Source organism: Carettochelys insculpta, chromosome 19 (genome assembly GCF_033958435.1).
Source record: "Carettochelys insculpta isolate YL-2023 chromosome 19, ASM3395843v1, whole genome shotgun sequence".
Lineage (NCBI taxonomy): Eukaryota > Metazoa > Chordata > Testudines > Carettochelyidae > Carettochelys > Carettochelys insculpta.
Window position 1 is genome coordinate 15698804 of NC_134155.1, and position 13899 is coordinate 15712702.

The 13899-nt window shown below is 41.5% G+C and overlaps 1 protein-coding gene across 2 annotated transcripts in view; it reads right to left on the reverse strand.

Moving 5' to 3' along the window:
- ZZEF1 (zinc finger ZZ-type and EF-hand domain containing 1) overlaps window positions 1–13899 on the reverse strand; it is a 99645-nt gene that overhangs the window by 84420 nt on the left and 1326 nt on the right. For both annotated transcript variants that reach the window (XM_075013418.1, XM_075013419.1), the window contains exons 2-4: window positions 6148–6292; window positions 4197–4391; window positions 3090–3261 (exon numbers count right to left, since the gene is read on the reverse strand). In XM_075013418.1, the coding sequence (XP_074869519.1) occupies window positions 3090–3261; window positions 4197–4391; window positions 6148–6292 (512 nt within the window). The remainder of the gene's footprint in view (window positions 1–3089; window positions 3262–4196; window positions 4392–6147; window positions 6293–13899) is intronic.

The following is a 13899-nucleotide window of genomic DNA, read 5'->3' on the forward strand; positions in this document are numbered from 1 at the left end:
GCAATCCTATGCAACTGCAGTGGTATTTTTTCCATCTAGCTATTTATACCACATCACCATATCATGTGAATGCTTGAAGTACAGGCACAATCAGGTATTAAGTATTAATTTGTGCCCATAAACACAGAAGCCATGTCTGAAAATCAGGTCCTGAAACTTTAAATCATTCATCAGCACAAATCTTACAGTTATTATAGGAGCATAAAAGCAGAATAGTACTGCAAGAGGACTGTCAGGTTTAGTTTCCATAGTACATTAGCACCAAAGAGAAACTCCAGTCGTGTCCACGTTTAATGATGTAAAGGAGACATATCTTGTTATAAGCTTACCTTCCACTCTATATTAAATGTCATGTCCATGTTTACAGAAGCAGTGATATATTTTACTTCAAGACTATGATAGGGGTCTTCCTTTAAGTACTATCCAAGACAAGTATATTAACATACAAATTACAGCTCAAAAGACTTAAAACCCCAGATATTCTTAAAAAAAAAAAAAAAGCAATAACTCCCTGCCCCACAGCCCCATCTTGCATACCCAAAACAAAAATGGGGAATACATATAAAAATATGAAATTAAACCTTAGGTTTTTATAGCCAGTTGTAACCAAAGCGGACACTTTCATCCCCGGTTACATCTAGTCTAGAGCAATCTGTCAAGAGAAGTTTCTGTCAAAAGATATCTTCTGACAAAGCTTCTGTTGCCAGATTGCAGCTAGACACCAAAGTGGATTGCTCTTTCAAACTGCTCTGTTTGCAGAGAGCACTCAGACTGCCCATGCACTCTCTTGACAGAATGGTCCTCGGAACTCTGTCAGACAGAGCTGCATGGCCAGCAATCCCCCCCCGGGTGATCTGTCAAGGCATGCTCTTAAAGGGCCCCCCCCACAAAACCTGTTCCCTGGGCATGCTGAGGCTTGCCTACCTCCAAGAGGGACAGCACAACTGCTACAGCAGGGCTCCCATGCTTTCTGAGAAAGACACAGCGCTTTCCTGATAGCCATGGTGCCAGAGCAGCCCCCGACCTGCACTGGCACCACCCAGATGTGCTTCAGCATCTGCTGCACATCCTCATGACTGTCCTCCTCCTTCTCCTCCCCTGGAGGGAGGACAACCCTGGCACCATCTTCAAGGAGCAAGGGCCCACCTGCACTCAACCCTCCCCCCAGATGCTCAGGAAGGTCTGGAGGCAAAGCACCAGTTCCCAATGGTGGGACCGGCTCATCATGGGACAGTGGGATGACAAGCAGTGGCTCCACAACCTCCACATGCTGAAGAACACATTCTAAAGCACTGTGCCTCACTCACTCCTGGCCTCCTGAGACAGGACACCTGGATGCAGCCCACCACCTCCGTGTAAAAGTGGATTGCAATTGCCCTGGGGAAGCTCGCCACCCCCCACAGCTACCACTCCGAGAGCCAGTTTGGCCTGGAGAAGTCCACTGTTGGGGCTATGTCACACTGTCTCACACCTTGCTGTCCCACCATCACACAGACCTGCTGCTGGGGAGGTAGCCTCACATGGGGGAGGTGGCAACTGGAGAGCTCAAGGGATGGGAGGGTGCAGGGGCTCAAGGTCTCCCTCCCTCAGTCCCCTCCCTTTGCCAGTTGCGAAGGCCATCAATACGCTACTACTGTAAAGCGTCATCTGTCTGGCAAAGGTGGATGTGGTTGTGGCCGGATTCATTGCCCTGGGATTCCCCGACTACTTTGGGACTATCTATGGGTCCCACACCCCCAGCCATTGGTCGACCACTATGGACAGTTCCTTGACGTTTATGTTGGGTGGTTGAGCCAGGCATATGATGCACAGGTGTTCCGCAACTCCAACCTGTGCTGGAGGATGGAAGGGGGAACTTACATCCTTCATCAGGAGGTGGTGGTTGGGCATCTGCACATGCCACTGTACATTGTGGGGGACGCCGCCTACCCCCTCATGCGCTGGCTTATGAAGCCCTACACTGGGCAGCTGCACCTGAGCCAAGAACTCCTCAAATGCCTCACTCAGCTGGGCCACGATGCAGGCTGAGTGTGCCTTTGGCCACCTGAAGGCACGATTTAGATGCCTCCTTACCCACTTGGATGTGGGAAGCACAACATTCCCCAAGTAATGGCAGCATGTTGTGCTCTTCACAACATTGTGGAGGAAAAGGGGGAGGCCTTCTTCACAGGGTTGGGGGCAAACACCACCCATGGCTACAAGCAGCTGGGCACAGCTCCAATCTGCCAAGCCCACAGGCATGGGCTGTGGAGCCTTGAGGCTATAAGGGAGAGATTCTCCTGCAGCCCGCAGTGACCCTCCCCAGGGCATCCACAGGAGGGGTGTCAGGCCCGCAGTCCTACCCTGCCCCCAATACAACCCCTCTCTTCAGTCTTCCCTAACAAAGAGAGAAGAAGGGGTAGTGGTCAAATAACCTTTTTTACTTCAGACATAAATGTTCTGAAAATAAATGGTGTAATAAAAATGTATATACAATGCAAAAACAGTTAACTATATACAGTGTGAGGGGAGGCTGCAATGCTATGGGGGAGTTGGACCCCGAGCAGCATTGACTACGGGTTCCCCTCCCACTGTGGGTTCAGGATCCCCGTCGGGGCCAGAAGCACGGGAAGGTATAGGGGCAGGGGACTGTGGCAGGGTCTGGCTTGGCAGAGGAGTGGGGAATTTGCAGGCAAGGATTGCTGCCTGATTGCTGTGGACAAGGCACCCCCCAGGGCAGCTACATTGCACCCTAGAGGTCTTTTCTGTTGAGAAGAGGCCCCCTGGAACATCCAGTCTGGCTTCATAGGGGAACTGTAGAACGTTTGACAAAAGTGCTGCATTCTGTCAATTTACTGTCAATAGGACACCTTGGTATTGTTGACGCTGCATGGGTTTCATCAACCGAATGCCATTTTTGTCAACAAAACTCTCTAGTGTAGACATCGCCTCAGTGTAAAGATTAAGATAATGCATCCTATCTCCAAAAATCATGTTTGCATTAGACTACTCATAGTAACAGACCACTGTCATTAAAATAATTATCTCCCATTCTAAATTCTATGGGCAAACAACCCTAAAACCCAGGTGCTTATTACTGTGCTACTCACCGTATCCAATGTGAGCGAGCACTGCCATCTGACTGCCAGAAGGATAAGGTCTCTCCATTAGTCATCTTGTCGATGTCAGCAGAGTTGGATGAGGTTTCTATGTGAGTATAGCACTTTGTGACAGTTTTGAGTTTGTCCATGTTTTGGTTACCATTCAGATCATTAGGGCATTCTGTAAAGATAGGGAAAAAAAAGTCATTGATAAGGACTTTTATAAAACAAATACTAAGCACTAAAAGTGACCAGGTATCCCAAAACATGAAATGTTAAATCATATCTCCTGTAAAATATTGTCTACATATGTATTCCATATTTAAACAAAAGATAGCAAGGTTTCATTACACTTCTGCAGCACACTTTGTGCAACCAAGGCTTCATCTTATGGTATACTTTTCAATTTGAAATATTTCTATATTTTGCCTGAAGTTTTGCAGACTTCACCTTTTGCATGATCTGGGGAAAAATGGTGAGATGTATTATAAAATAGCAAATGATGAAAAGAAAGCAAACAAGTGAGAAGTAGCCAACTGTTCTAGCTAATTGCTTCTCTGCACAAATTCTACTCAACTTCTTTCAACCTGGAGAAAATCATCAAGTATGAAAGACTGACAAATTTGTAAAGTCAAACTAAAAATTTAGAAAGGGAAGTAATTTTTTTTCTACCTTAGTGTTAGCTTTAGTCAAATTTTAACATAAGATGCCACTTGTGTAACCACAGAAAATACAGTTTTCTACTAGGTAATTTGTTTTAGGATTAATTCACATATAAACTGTGTGTCCAGAGAGCCAACCATGATAAGTAAAGGGGTCTGACCCAACACACTGTATCACAAATAAATAATCATTGTGAAAAGTGGTAGAATATAGGAAAGAAATATCCAAGCCATTTACTCAGTAAACAGACTATATAAAGGATGAGGGAAGCCATTTTAAGACTTTTGCCAAAGGAAAAGTAAAGGCATGTGTGTTAGCCTCAGAAATCCCTTCCAAAATAAATGTAGAAAGAGAGGATAAGATTGTTTGTTTGTTTGTTGCCTTTTTAATTCCTATTTCAAGCCCTGGTTATGCCAACCATATACTTAGAGAAATTTTAGCAATTTCACGTACCTTTTTCTTTTAATAGAAGCTTATCTAAAGAATCCTTCAGTACTGAAGATCTCATAGTACAAATATTATTGAAATACTCCAACACTGGGTATGGGATGACAGTACTGGAAATGCGGTTCCGGTGCAAAAATCTCAATATCATTGAAGCATGGAAACCAAGGTGCTCTTTTGTTTCAGAAAATATGTCAATAAAACCTAAAGAGACAAAAAAAAGTTACTTCTGTTTCCTGTATCACCCACCTCATCCTGAGCCAACAAAACATCATCCTCTCTTCTCCACGTAATATCTTACCACTGATCAGCTGCATGTAAATCAACTTATCAGCTTGTGGAAGAGTTTTCCAGAAGAAATGGTGTAAGCTTAATGCATTTAAAACCTGACTAGGAAAAGAACACCACAAATATGTTTCCAGGCATTGGAATGATTTGAAAGGGTGAAAAATGTGATCCTATATTCTCTGTTTTGATGTCAGAGATTAAAAAGAACAGTTAAAAAGTCAGTGAACAGCATTATGATTTTAACAGTGCTCCAGTGGAATTATTTTAATACTGATCTATTAATTCTAATGTTAACTTGATAACGCTAACTTGACTTGAACAGCGTGTTACACTGGTGGACAAAAATCAGATATTCTCCCTGTTATTCAGCATAAAAAGCTTCTTTTCTAGTCCTTTTAGTTACATCTACATCAAGTGCTTTCTGGGAAGGATAATTAAAAGTTTGAAGGAAGTAAGGCGACTGATACACATTCCATTGACGCTCTAAGTGGCTGAAATCTGGAAAGTGACAGATGTGTCAAAGATCTGAAAGTTGGAAGATATACAGAAGAAACTGATATACAAAACCTTTTTACTTCCTCCAGCAGATTACACACTAGGATACTATCAGGGCTCAAACTCTTCCATATTAAAAAGTTTATAACAAATAGCTGCATTTCCCCACCACTTAAATTCTCTCATGATTTGGCAGTTTGAGTTCTGTCTCTCTAATACTTTATCGTATTTACTGTAGGTGTATATAAACTGAGTGACTCTACACAGTAGGAAAGCTAAACTTATCCATGACATGAGTCATGATTATCTTTCAATTAACCTAAGAAAATAAAACATACAGTAAAACCTCACAGTTATGTACACCACCATTACGAACTGGAACTGGAAGTATGCAAACAGTATGCAGGGAGGAAAAAAAAGCAAAAGGCAAAAGCAAATGTAGTAGTGTATTAAAAGTAAACAAAAACCAACCAACCAAAAAAAACACTATAGGTAAAGCAGCATTTTACTTCTGTATACTAAAGTTTCCAAGCTGTATTAAGTCAATACTGTATTCAGTTCTAAAGCATTTGAAAGAACCCCCATAATGTTTTATTCAAATTACAAGCAAGCTCCATTCACAGGATGTTGATAAGTCTCAGGCTCTACTATATGCAAAATGATGTACACCAAACATGACTCACAAAAAAAATCAGAGTCAACGACAGTAATTAATGTATGCTTTCACTGCCTATCATACAAGGAGGGTTGTGTGGTGAAAGAATAGATGACATGACTGCAGACCTAATCAAATGGAGTGATGGAGGATGATCTTGATTGCCAAGTGTGATGACAGCATTACCAACTAAATAATATTAGTCAGAAAAATCACTCTGTAAAGGCAAAGTTCAATGACGAACTTGTTTTCTTTCTGTTATTTAAAATATATATAAATCTAAGAAGTTCAACAGGAGTTTAAAAATATATATATTAATACAAGCTAGCTTCCTGGTAATTCTGGGAAATCATGAGTCTTCAAAAACTTCACATTCATTTCTTGTTTGAGAAAATGTTATCTGGTTGGATTGAAAACAGGTTGGGGAAAAGGATTGGACTAGGACCACTAAATTACATTGTTTATTCAGAGTCTCCCCGTGAAGTTTGGGACGACAATTGTTTCCCTATCCTCTTCTCTTACCTGGAACAAGTGAGCAAGCCTGCAGCTGCCTGATTACATGACTAAGTTCCCCTTGAAGATTTGCTCCACTGGAATTCTTGAGGGCTTCCAGCATGTTCTCCACATCCACCGTGCCATCTCCCTCAGCATCAAACTGTGCAAAGGCCTGCAAAACAGAAGAATGAAGCAAGCTTGGTATTTATATCAAACAGAAAAAGAATGGCTTTATGTGCTATTCTGAACAAGAGAATATTTTCAAAGCAAATAAAAATCAGCATTTCCTGAAACTGAATTCATTACATAAGGAAATGTGAATTAACCAATTACAGAAGTTGATTAACTCTGCAGCATTTGCATGGCTTTCCAAAAACATATATAAATAAATTCATGAGTTTTATCATAGAGCAAGAACAAGCCCTCTGCAACAGAGTCTCAGCAGGACCATTCAGTCTCTGCTAACAGCACCAGCATGTAGATACATAACTCAGAACTAGAAGGGACTTAGCAAGGTTACTGAGTCCCATCTGTAGCACTCACAGCAGGACCTATCACCTGACAGATTTTTTTTAAGAGATATATATATAATCTGCTCCAGAACAGCCCCTTCAAAGTTTGAAGTCAACCCTAGATTTACAGGGCCAATTCTCTCACCACTGAGCAACCCCTGGCCCCCCCTTTTTATTCCTCCACTCATCCTTCTCCCATCTGGTATCCCCTCCCCTCTGACATCTCCTCCTAATAGAATGAGTTCACAGGAAAAAAAAAAATGTCCGTCTGTTACAATTAGGAGATTAAGCCAGTTCCTCAGTGGCACAAAAATCCATCACTCATCACTACATCTCATTTACAGTGGATACTCTTCAAAGGAACTTGAGATATTTAAGAGGAGAAATACTATTAGAACCAAAAGAAAATTTTGACAGTGACCACTGTACTCCTAAACTAAGCATTAGATATGAATAAAGTATGCAAAAATATCCAAATACTCAAAACAGCAAGTTGGCAGGAGTTAATATTCTTCTTCTTATTCAAGTTATCTATTTCCAGCCTCCAAGGAATGTTGACTTTCATGTATTCAACTTATAATTCTTATATTATAAATACTGTTCTTCATACACTTAAAACAAATTGTTACAACATTTTTAACTCTTAACTCCAGCTTTTATTCTCTCCTAAAGCACCAACAAGCAGTTGTGTTCAACAAGGCATACATAAAACAAATGAATAATGTCTAAACTAATCTGTTTTAGATAAATGACAAACCACTAAACGCCCCCCCTTTGCAAAAACCCAAACTATAGCTGCATTTTCATCACGTTGGACCTTCAGAACTCTAACTTTTATCAAACTGCACAGAAAATAATAAAGTACTGTAACAGCAAATGCAGCATGCAAAACGTCAGGAACATCTGTTTCTCCTTAAAAAAGATGGGGATTACCTCTACCTTAATGACAAAGAACTGAGAACTACGTATTTCAAAACCAGTCAAAGACTGGACTTTGAGATACACTGATCTCCAAGTGTATGTCTCATTTTTACAGTGTAGTAAATAGAAGAAATCAAATTTATAGGAGGCACAGGGTTTCTTGATGAAACCCTTATTCTGTTGTTTGAATGTCAAATATGCCTTTAAAAATAACAGAGAGAAGTCATTTGAAGTAAATAGTGCAAGATAGATAGCCAAATAGCCGTTACCCACATAGTAACCATTAAACCAACTGGTTGTGTGAAAGCTCCAGATGCTACGACCTTTGATAATGCCTAAAATAAGGAGCCAAGAAGTCTTGATAGCATGTCAAAGACTCATAGCTCGGTTTCCGTTAAAGAGTGTGTTAGTGATTCCTGTTTTTCCCCCACAGCTGAGAAGATGTTACCAACAACGTTCAAACACTGTTGCTAGAACAGCTTCAGAGGTAGTAAAGTTATGACATGAAGTATAACACCAAAGCAAGCAACGCAGATCTTTCTGTTTGAGTGGAACAATACAGTGGAAATTAACTGTGAACTCTGTGTTTTGACAACCTGAGTAATGTTTGACAAAGTGCAGTTCACAGTCAACCCACTGTTGTCTTAATAAGACTTCTCCTGACCTCTGAAGTCAAAAAGATATCCTTATTAAAGTTGGAACCAAGCAGCTTTTATACTGTTACCAGGCAATACCTGAATATGAAGAATCAAATGCACACACTGAAAGCACTTAATGGACACTTCCAACAGTAGCTCTGGAATTATATTTGTAACTTCTGGAATCCCAACTAAGAATTTTTAGCTCACTATCATTTAAGTGGACACTAACAGCCTTGAGAGGAACAGGCTTGATCTCCTATTCTGAACTAACTGCTTAGGGTAATAATATATAAATGAAGCTGTCAAATATAAGTGGAGATATGCATCTCCTAGAACTGGAGAGGACCTTGGGAGGTCATCTAGTCCAGTCCCCTGCCTTCTTGGCAGGACCAAGCACCATCCTCGACATCTGTTTGCCCCAATCTCTAAATGGCCTCCTCAAGGATTGAGCTCACAACCCTGGGTTTAGCAGGACAATGCTCAAACCACTGAGCTATCCCTCCCCCCACCCACCTATATTGGCTGATTATTTTAGAGTTACTTTCCTTATAATCAATGAAAGTTAGCGCAGTGTATATGTAGCCCTGGCCACAGAATTTAAAATAAACAGTTTAAAACCCGTATTCATGTGATAGAACAACACACAGGACAGCTTGTCTGAGTAATGTTTCTGTGACCCATAGAGAACTACAACAAAAATGTTTCAATGAGGGAAGCAGCCATGCTACTCCACTTCATGTAAGTTGTTACTGCATGCTCATCACTGCAGCACAACTGCAGCATGGGGCCTATTTTGAGCCCCCAAAGGTACTTGTAGTTGGGATTTTGAGCAGAATGTGACCATGGTCCACCTCGTGACTCAAGTTCTCATCTGAACTTTTAAAAAAGTTGATTTCTTAATTGAAATTTTAAGATTAAATACTTCTTAATACTTCTAAATACTTCTAGCATTTTGTAGTAAAAATCAGGGGGAAATGGTTTTGAAAAGTTCTTTTCAGATGGACTAAATTGAGTTTCTTCACTGAGGAAAGTAAGATGTAGGTGAGCTACTTCCCCCCGCCCCCATCTCACAGAAAGAAAAAGACTTGGTTAGTTTGCCAACCTATTTAAGGCTCCATTCTTATGTCAATTCTCCTAAACTTCACTCCTCCAAAGCTTTCAGTATTGTGCAAATTTTCAAGAATAAGCAATATCTGCATATACAGGTTGAATCTCTCCAGTCCAGAATCCTTTGGACTTGTCCCATGCTAAATGAGAGAATATGCTGGATCACAGGAGATCAATATTGCCTAGTGGCATTACCAGGACTTCCACTGCTTACTGCACTCCTACAAAACATTAAGGGGTAAATTACGCTAAACAGCAGCATAGAACACAGAGTCAGGACTAGTGGCTGCAAAAAAAACTTTATGGTACCTCGGGAAACTTGGCCACACCCATAATAAGTGGTATTCTAGATAAGTAAAATCATGTTAGATTATGGATGTTGCCAGACAAGAGAGGTTCCACCAGTACAACATAATAGCTGCTCAAGCACAATATAAATTCTGCTCTCTACTGTACAGATTTAGTTTACCTTTGCACTTTGAGACAACCCACTAGTTTGCATCTGCCTATATCAAAAAATAGCCTATCCCTCTAAGGTAAAAGAGATTAGTACACTAAACTCTTTCATATCCACTAGGCACAGGACCAGGAAGTTGCTGGACATTCAAATATTCTGGATAAGAAAGAGAGGTATACTTAGCAATGCATAACACTAAAGAAAAACAAGATGTGTGTGCAGAGTACCACCAACAGCAGTATTGTATACTGTAAACTTATGCTGTATGTGCTGTATTTGTATTTACTCACACAATGCTGTACTTACGGAAAATGTAACTAAAATTTACTTATTGTTAAAATGCTGGTTGTTCGAGAGTTCTGGATAATAGAATGCCAGATATGAAAGCATTTACTGTACACAGAAATGGGTCAAACTAATTTATCTTGGTCAGGATTCTATTGATTAATGTAAAGTGAAATCAGCTCACATCCTGTCAATGAATTAACTCTGAGCAACGTAACCTACCTTGGAAATCTAAACTTTAATCACGAGCAATGTATCTACAATATAGCTACAACTACATCTTCATATAATGCCACTGTTGTAAAAACAGAGTTCAGTTCCGCAGCACTCGGCAGATCTAACCAGTACCTGAATTATACTAGATACTTTGAACGATTGTTGCTAAAAGATAAGGAGGAAACCAAACTCAAGTCAACGGACAATTGGGTTAGAACCTTGTTCTCCAACACAGATGTATTTGTTGTATCTCACGGCAATCCATAGACCTCAATAGTTTGGATCACTAAAAACAATACAAAGACACATAAGCAATATTTTATTTTATTGGTGCATTGACAGCTATGAAAAAACTACTTTGTTGGTTCTGATAAAGATGAAAGTTAATTATTGTTTCTTTATTGTACTTGAAGTCCACAAGAAACAGAACCAACCACTCTGCTAGCTGACAAAGGCAGTCCTTAACAGAGTGTTGCCCCTTGATTTTGCCCTGGATATTCATCTTTTGCATCAGTGTATAGTTATCAGATATTCATAAACTTGAAGTTCTCTATGCCCTTTCTGACAGCTAAGATAAAAAAGCACTCTTTCTCCTCAACCTCACCTCAGGATCTCTCCCGAGAGAATTCTTTTCTTCAAATCTCAGGTTTTGGGGGTTGTCCCAACCCCTGCTATAACTGCTTCTTTCTCTACAAAAGCAATGTGAAACTGACAGGATTCTGACTGACAGGATTCTTGATACTATAACTACTGGCTCTGAACAGCAGCCAAGAAACTAAGTGCAGTAAAATTAATTCTACAGCTGCTCTTAGGAGATGTCTGCCCAGCACTCCTGGGGAATTTCTTCACCAAAACAACAAAATTCTGCCACAAATTAAACATTCTGCAAAATTGCATATTTTGTCAAAATAATCCAGTACAATCATGACCGTTTCAATTATTCTGGTGATTTATTTCTAAACAGGTAACAAAAATGATTCCCTGAGGAGTAGAGTTAAAGAAACCCCCTGCAGCCACACACATCCTCACTGCAGAATCAAGGTGCAAGTATCCTGAAACATAAGAGATCAGGAAGAAGGCAGAGAGCAGATTAGTCACTTGAGAGACTGCATTAACTTTGTGAGCTCTGCTCCCAAGGACCACTTAGCTGCTCGTAGCCCTGCCCTACTTCAGCTCACCTGCCCTCAGGACCCTTGCTCCATGGATCATTTCCCCTCACCTGTTCCTCCTGCACTCACTGCTCACTCCCTCAGACTACAGCCCTATGCCCTAATCTCTCCCTTTCTCAAGGAACCAACTCTCCCTCAGCACCATGCTGGTCATCCTCAGGCTTCAATTCTTCCCACCACTGGGGACCCTCTGTTTTTCCCTCTCACGGCATCACTGGTGATTCTCTGCTTCTCTCCCTCACCCATCCCCCAACCATTGAGACACCTGTCTTTCCTCGTAACACACACCCACCACAGGGTACCCTATGCTTCCCCCCACCCACTACAAGGTACCCTATATGTTGCCCCCTTGCACCCAAACTGAATCCTTCCCTTGCCTGCCTCAACCCCAGAGGCCCTAGCACAGCAGAGGAAAATAACCACAAGAGATGCAGTTGGAGCACCTAATTCCTCGAGAGGTTGGGGGGAGAAGCCTGCTTGCAAGGCATTACAAACAAAGCTCGACCTAGGACAGAGGCATGCACCATGAGCAGACTTCTGGTACAAAAGTGTGGGGAGAGGTGTCCTCCCCTAAAGGCCATAGGCAAGGCTCCCCCACAGCTGCTTGTGCCAGCTCCATGCCTCTGCAGGTGAGCACAGCGATGGAGACAAGGGGTGTGCATTGGAGCTGCCTCCCAATGGGAAGTGCAGGCAGTTAGCTGCATGGAAGTACAGAAATCCCCCAGCAGCCCACTCCAAGGACACAGATTGCCAGTGAGGCTGCACCCAACCTGCCTGGCACAATTCCACCCCAGATCCCTGTCCCTTCATGTCAGGTCCACTGTGACAGCAAGTGAGACGGACAGCATCTTACACACACATCTCTCCCATCTGTTCCCAACACCAGAACTGAAATGCCCACTTGAATGGGAGCCAGAGAGGAGCATATGACCTTTTTAGTGGCTTTTTTTTGCTTCCCCATCATAATCTATTACTCCACAGGGACATAAAACAAAACAAAAACAAAAAACAAACAAACAAAAAAGGCGTTTTGGGGGAGGGACATGAATTCATTGCCCAGGCACTGGTGCATAATTCCCTCAGGAGTACACTGGGCATTCTTTTGATAATTTCATTTATTTCTTACTACCAACTCTTTTCCACTAGAAACAGCAGCAGCTTAAGTACTAGCACAGGTAATAGTCTCAGCTGTCATAAGTGATTTAAATATCATTCATCTAACTTTGATGTATACAGGTCTAAAAAAATTGGAAAAATACCACATAGCTGGTCTACATGAGTGCCACCATCACTGATAACAATACTAGATTTTTGTATCTGCATGAAAAAAGAAAACTGCATGTTAAACAGGCTGAAGAATGGAGCAAACTGCCAAAGAAGCCTGGTACTAACTAGATAAAACTTACAATTGGCTAGCAATTCTATTTCTCAAGCCCTCTGTCAGTTCATTTACATATAGAACATGTGATGTTACTTTCCAGTGACAATTCTAGAGATGCACCTTCGGCTATATAAACTAGAAAGATCAGCCTGTTTATACAGCCTAAGAGAAAACATTTCTAAAAACACATCATTATTTGCCTTTTTACACTGGAGACTAACTGTTTTCAGAAGCAAAAATTGGCTACCTCTTTTTTCAAACCTGCAAATCCTCCACAAATCCCCTGTTTATTTCAAGATGTTTTTAAGGAATGTCTTTTAATGTTACCTTACCTCATTGGTGAAAGGGGTACAAGGGAGTTGCAATGCCCAGTTAATACTTTCAGACATTTAAGGTGCTTGTTTGAAAGTGCAACGTGTCATTTTATTTAGAATTTCCCCCAAAGCGCAAAAGGTGCCACCCTTGTAAAACTATATTATTTTACGCTAATATATTTCCTTTGCTGAAAGACTCCCCACACTGAACTTGACCCCAAGTTCAACTATAAGCTGGAGTTTATCATTACCTAAACGCTGTGCTCATACATGCATTTTCTCTCTCTGATCTTTTGGCACTAGTGGGAAATTCCACAATCAATTTAAGGGTACAAGGGATCAAGGGAAGAAGCAGGGATAGTATGGCATCTACCATTTTGTGTAGCAAGAAAGCATGACAATATGAGGAATAGGAATGTAAAATCCCATTTAGTTAGTTAAATGTAAAGTTTAACCAGTTAAAACCAATTAAACAGGGGTAGGGTGGGTGGCCAAGGGGGCCAACTGGGCTGAAGCAGCCCTTCACCATGAAGAGGGAGCTGCTCTGGCCAGGCTGGAGTGCCTCCATCTGCAGTGCTCCCAGGCCAGGTCCACTGCAGACTGGGGCTGCTCCAGCCCAACTAGACTATCCCCTGGCTGTGGTAGCCCACACAGAGCTTGAGAAACGCCCTGTCCATGGCAGGTAGGTGGCTGCCCTAGTCCCCACTGGTTAATTGTAATTGCTAAGCCTCATTCTTTTAGGGTGAGGCTTGCCAGTTAGATGTTAACATTTTAAT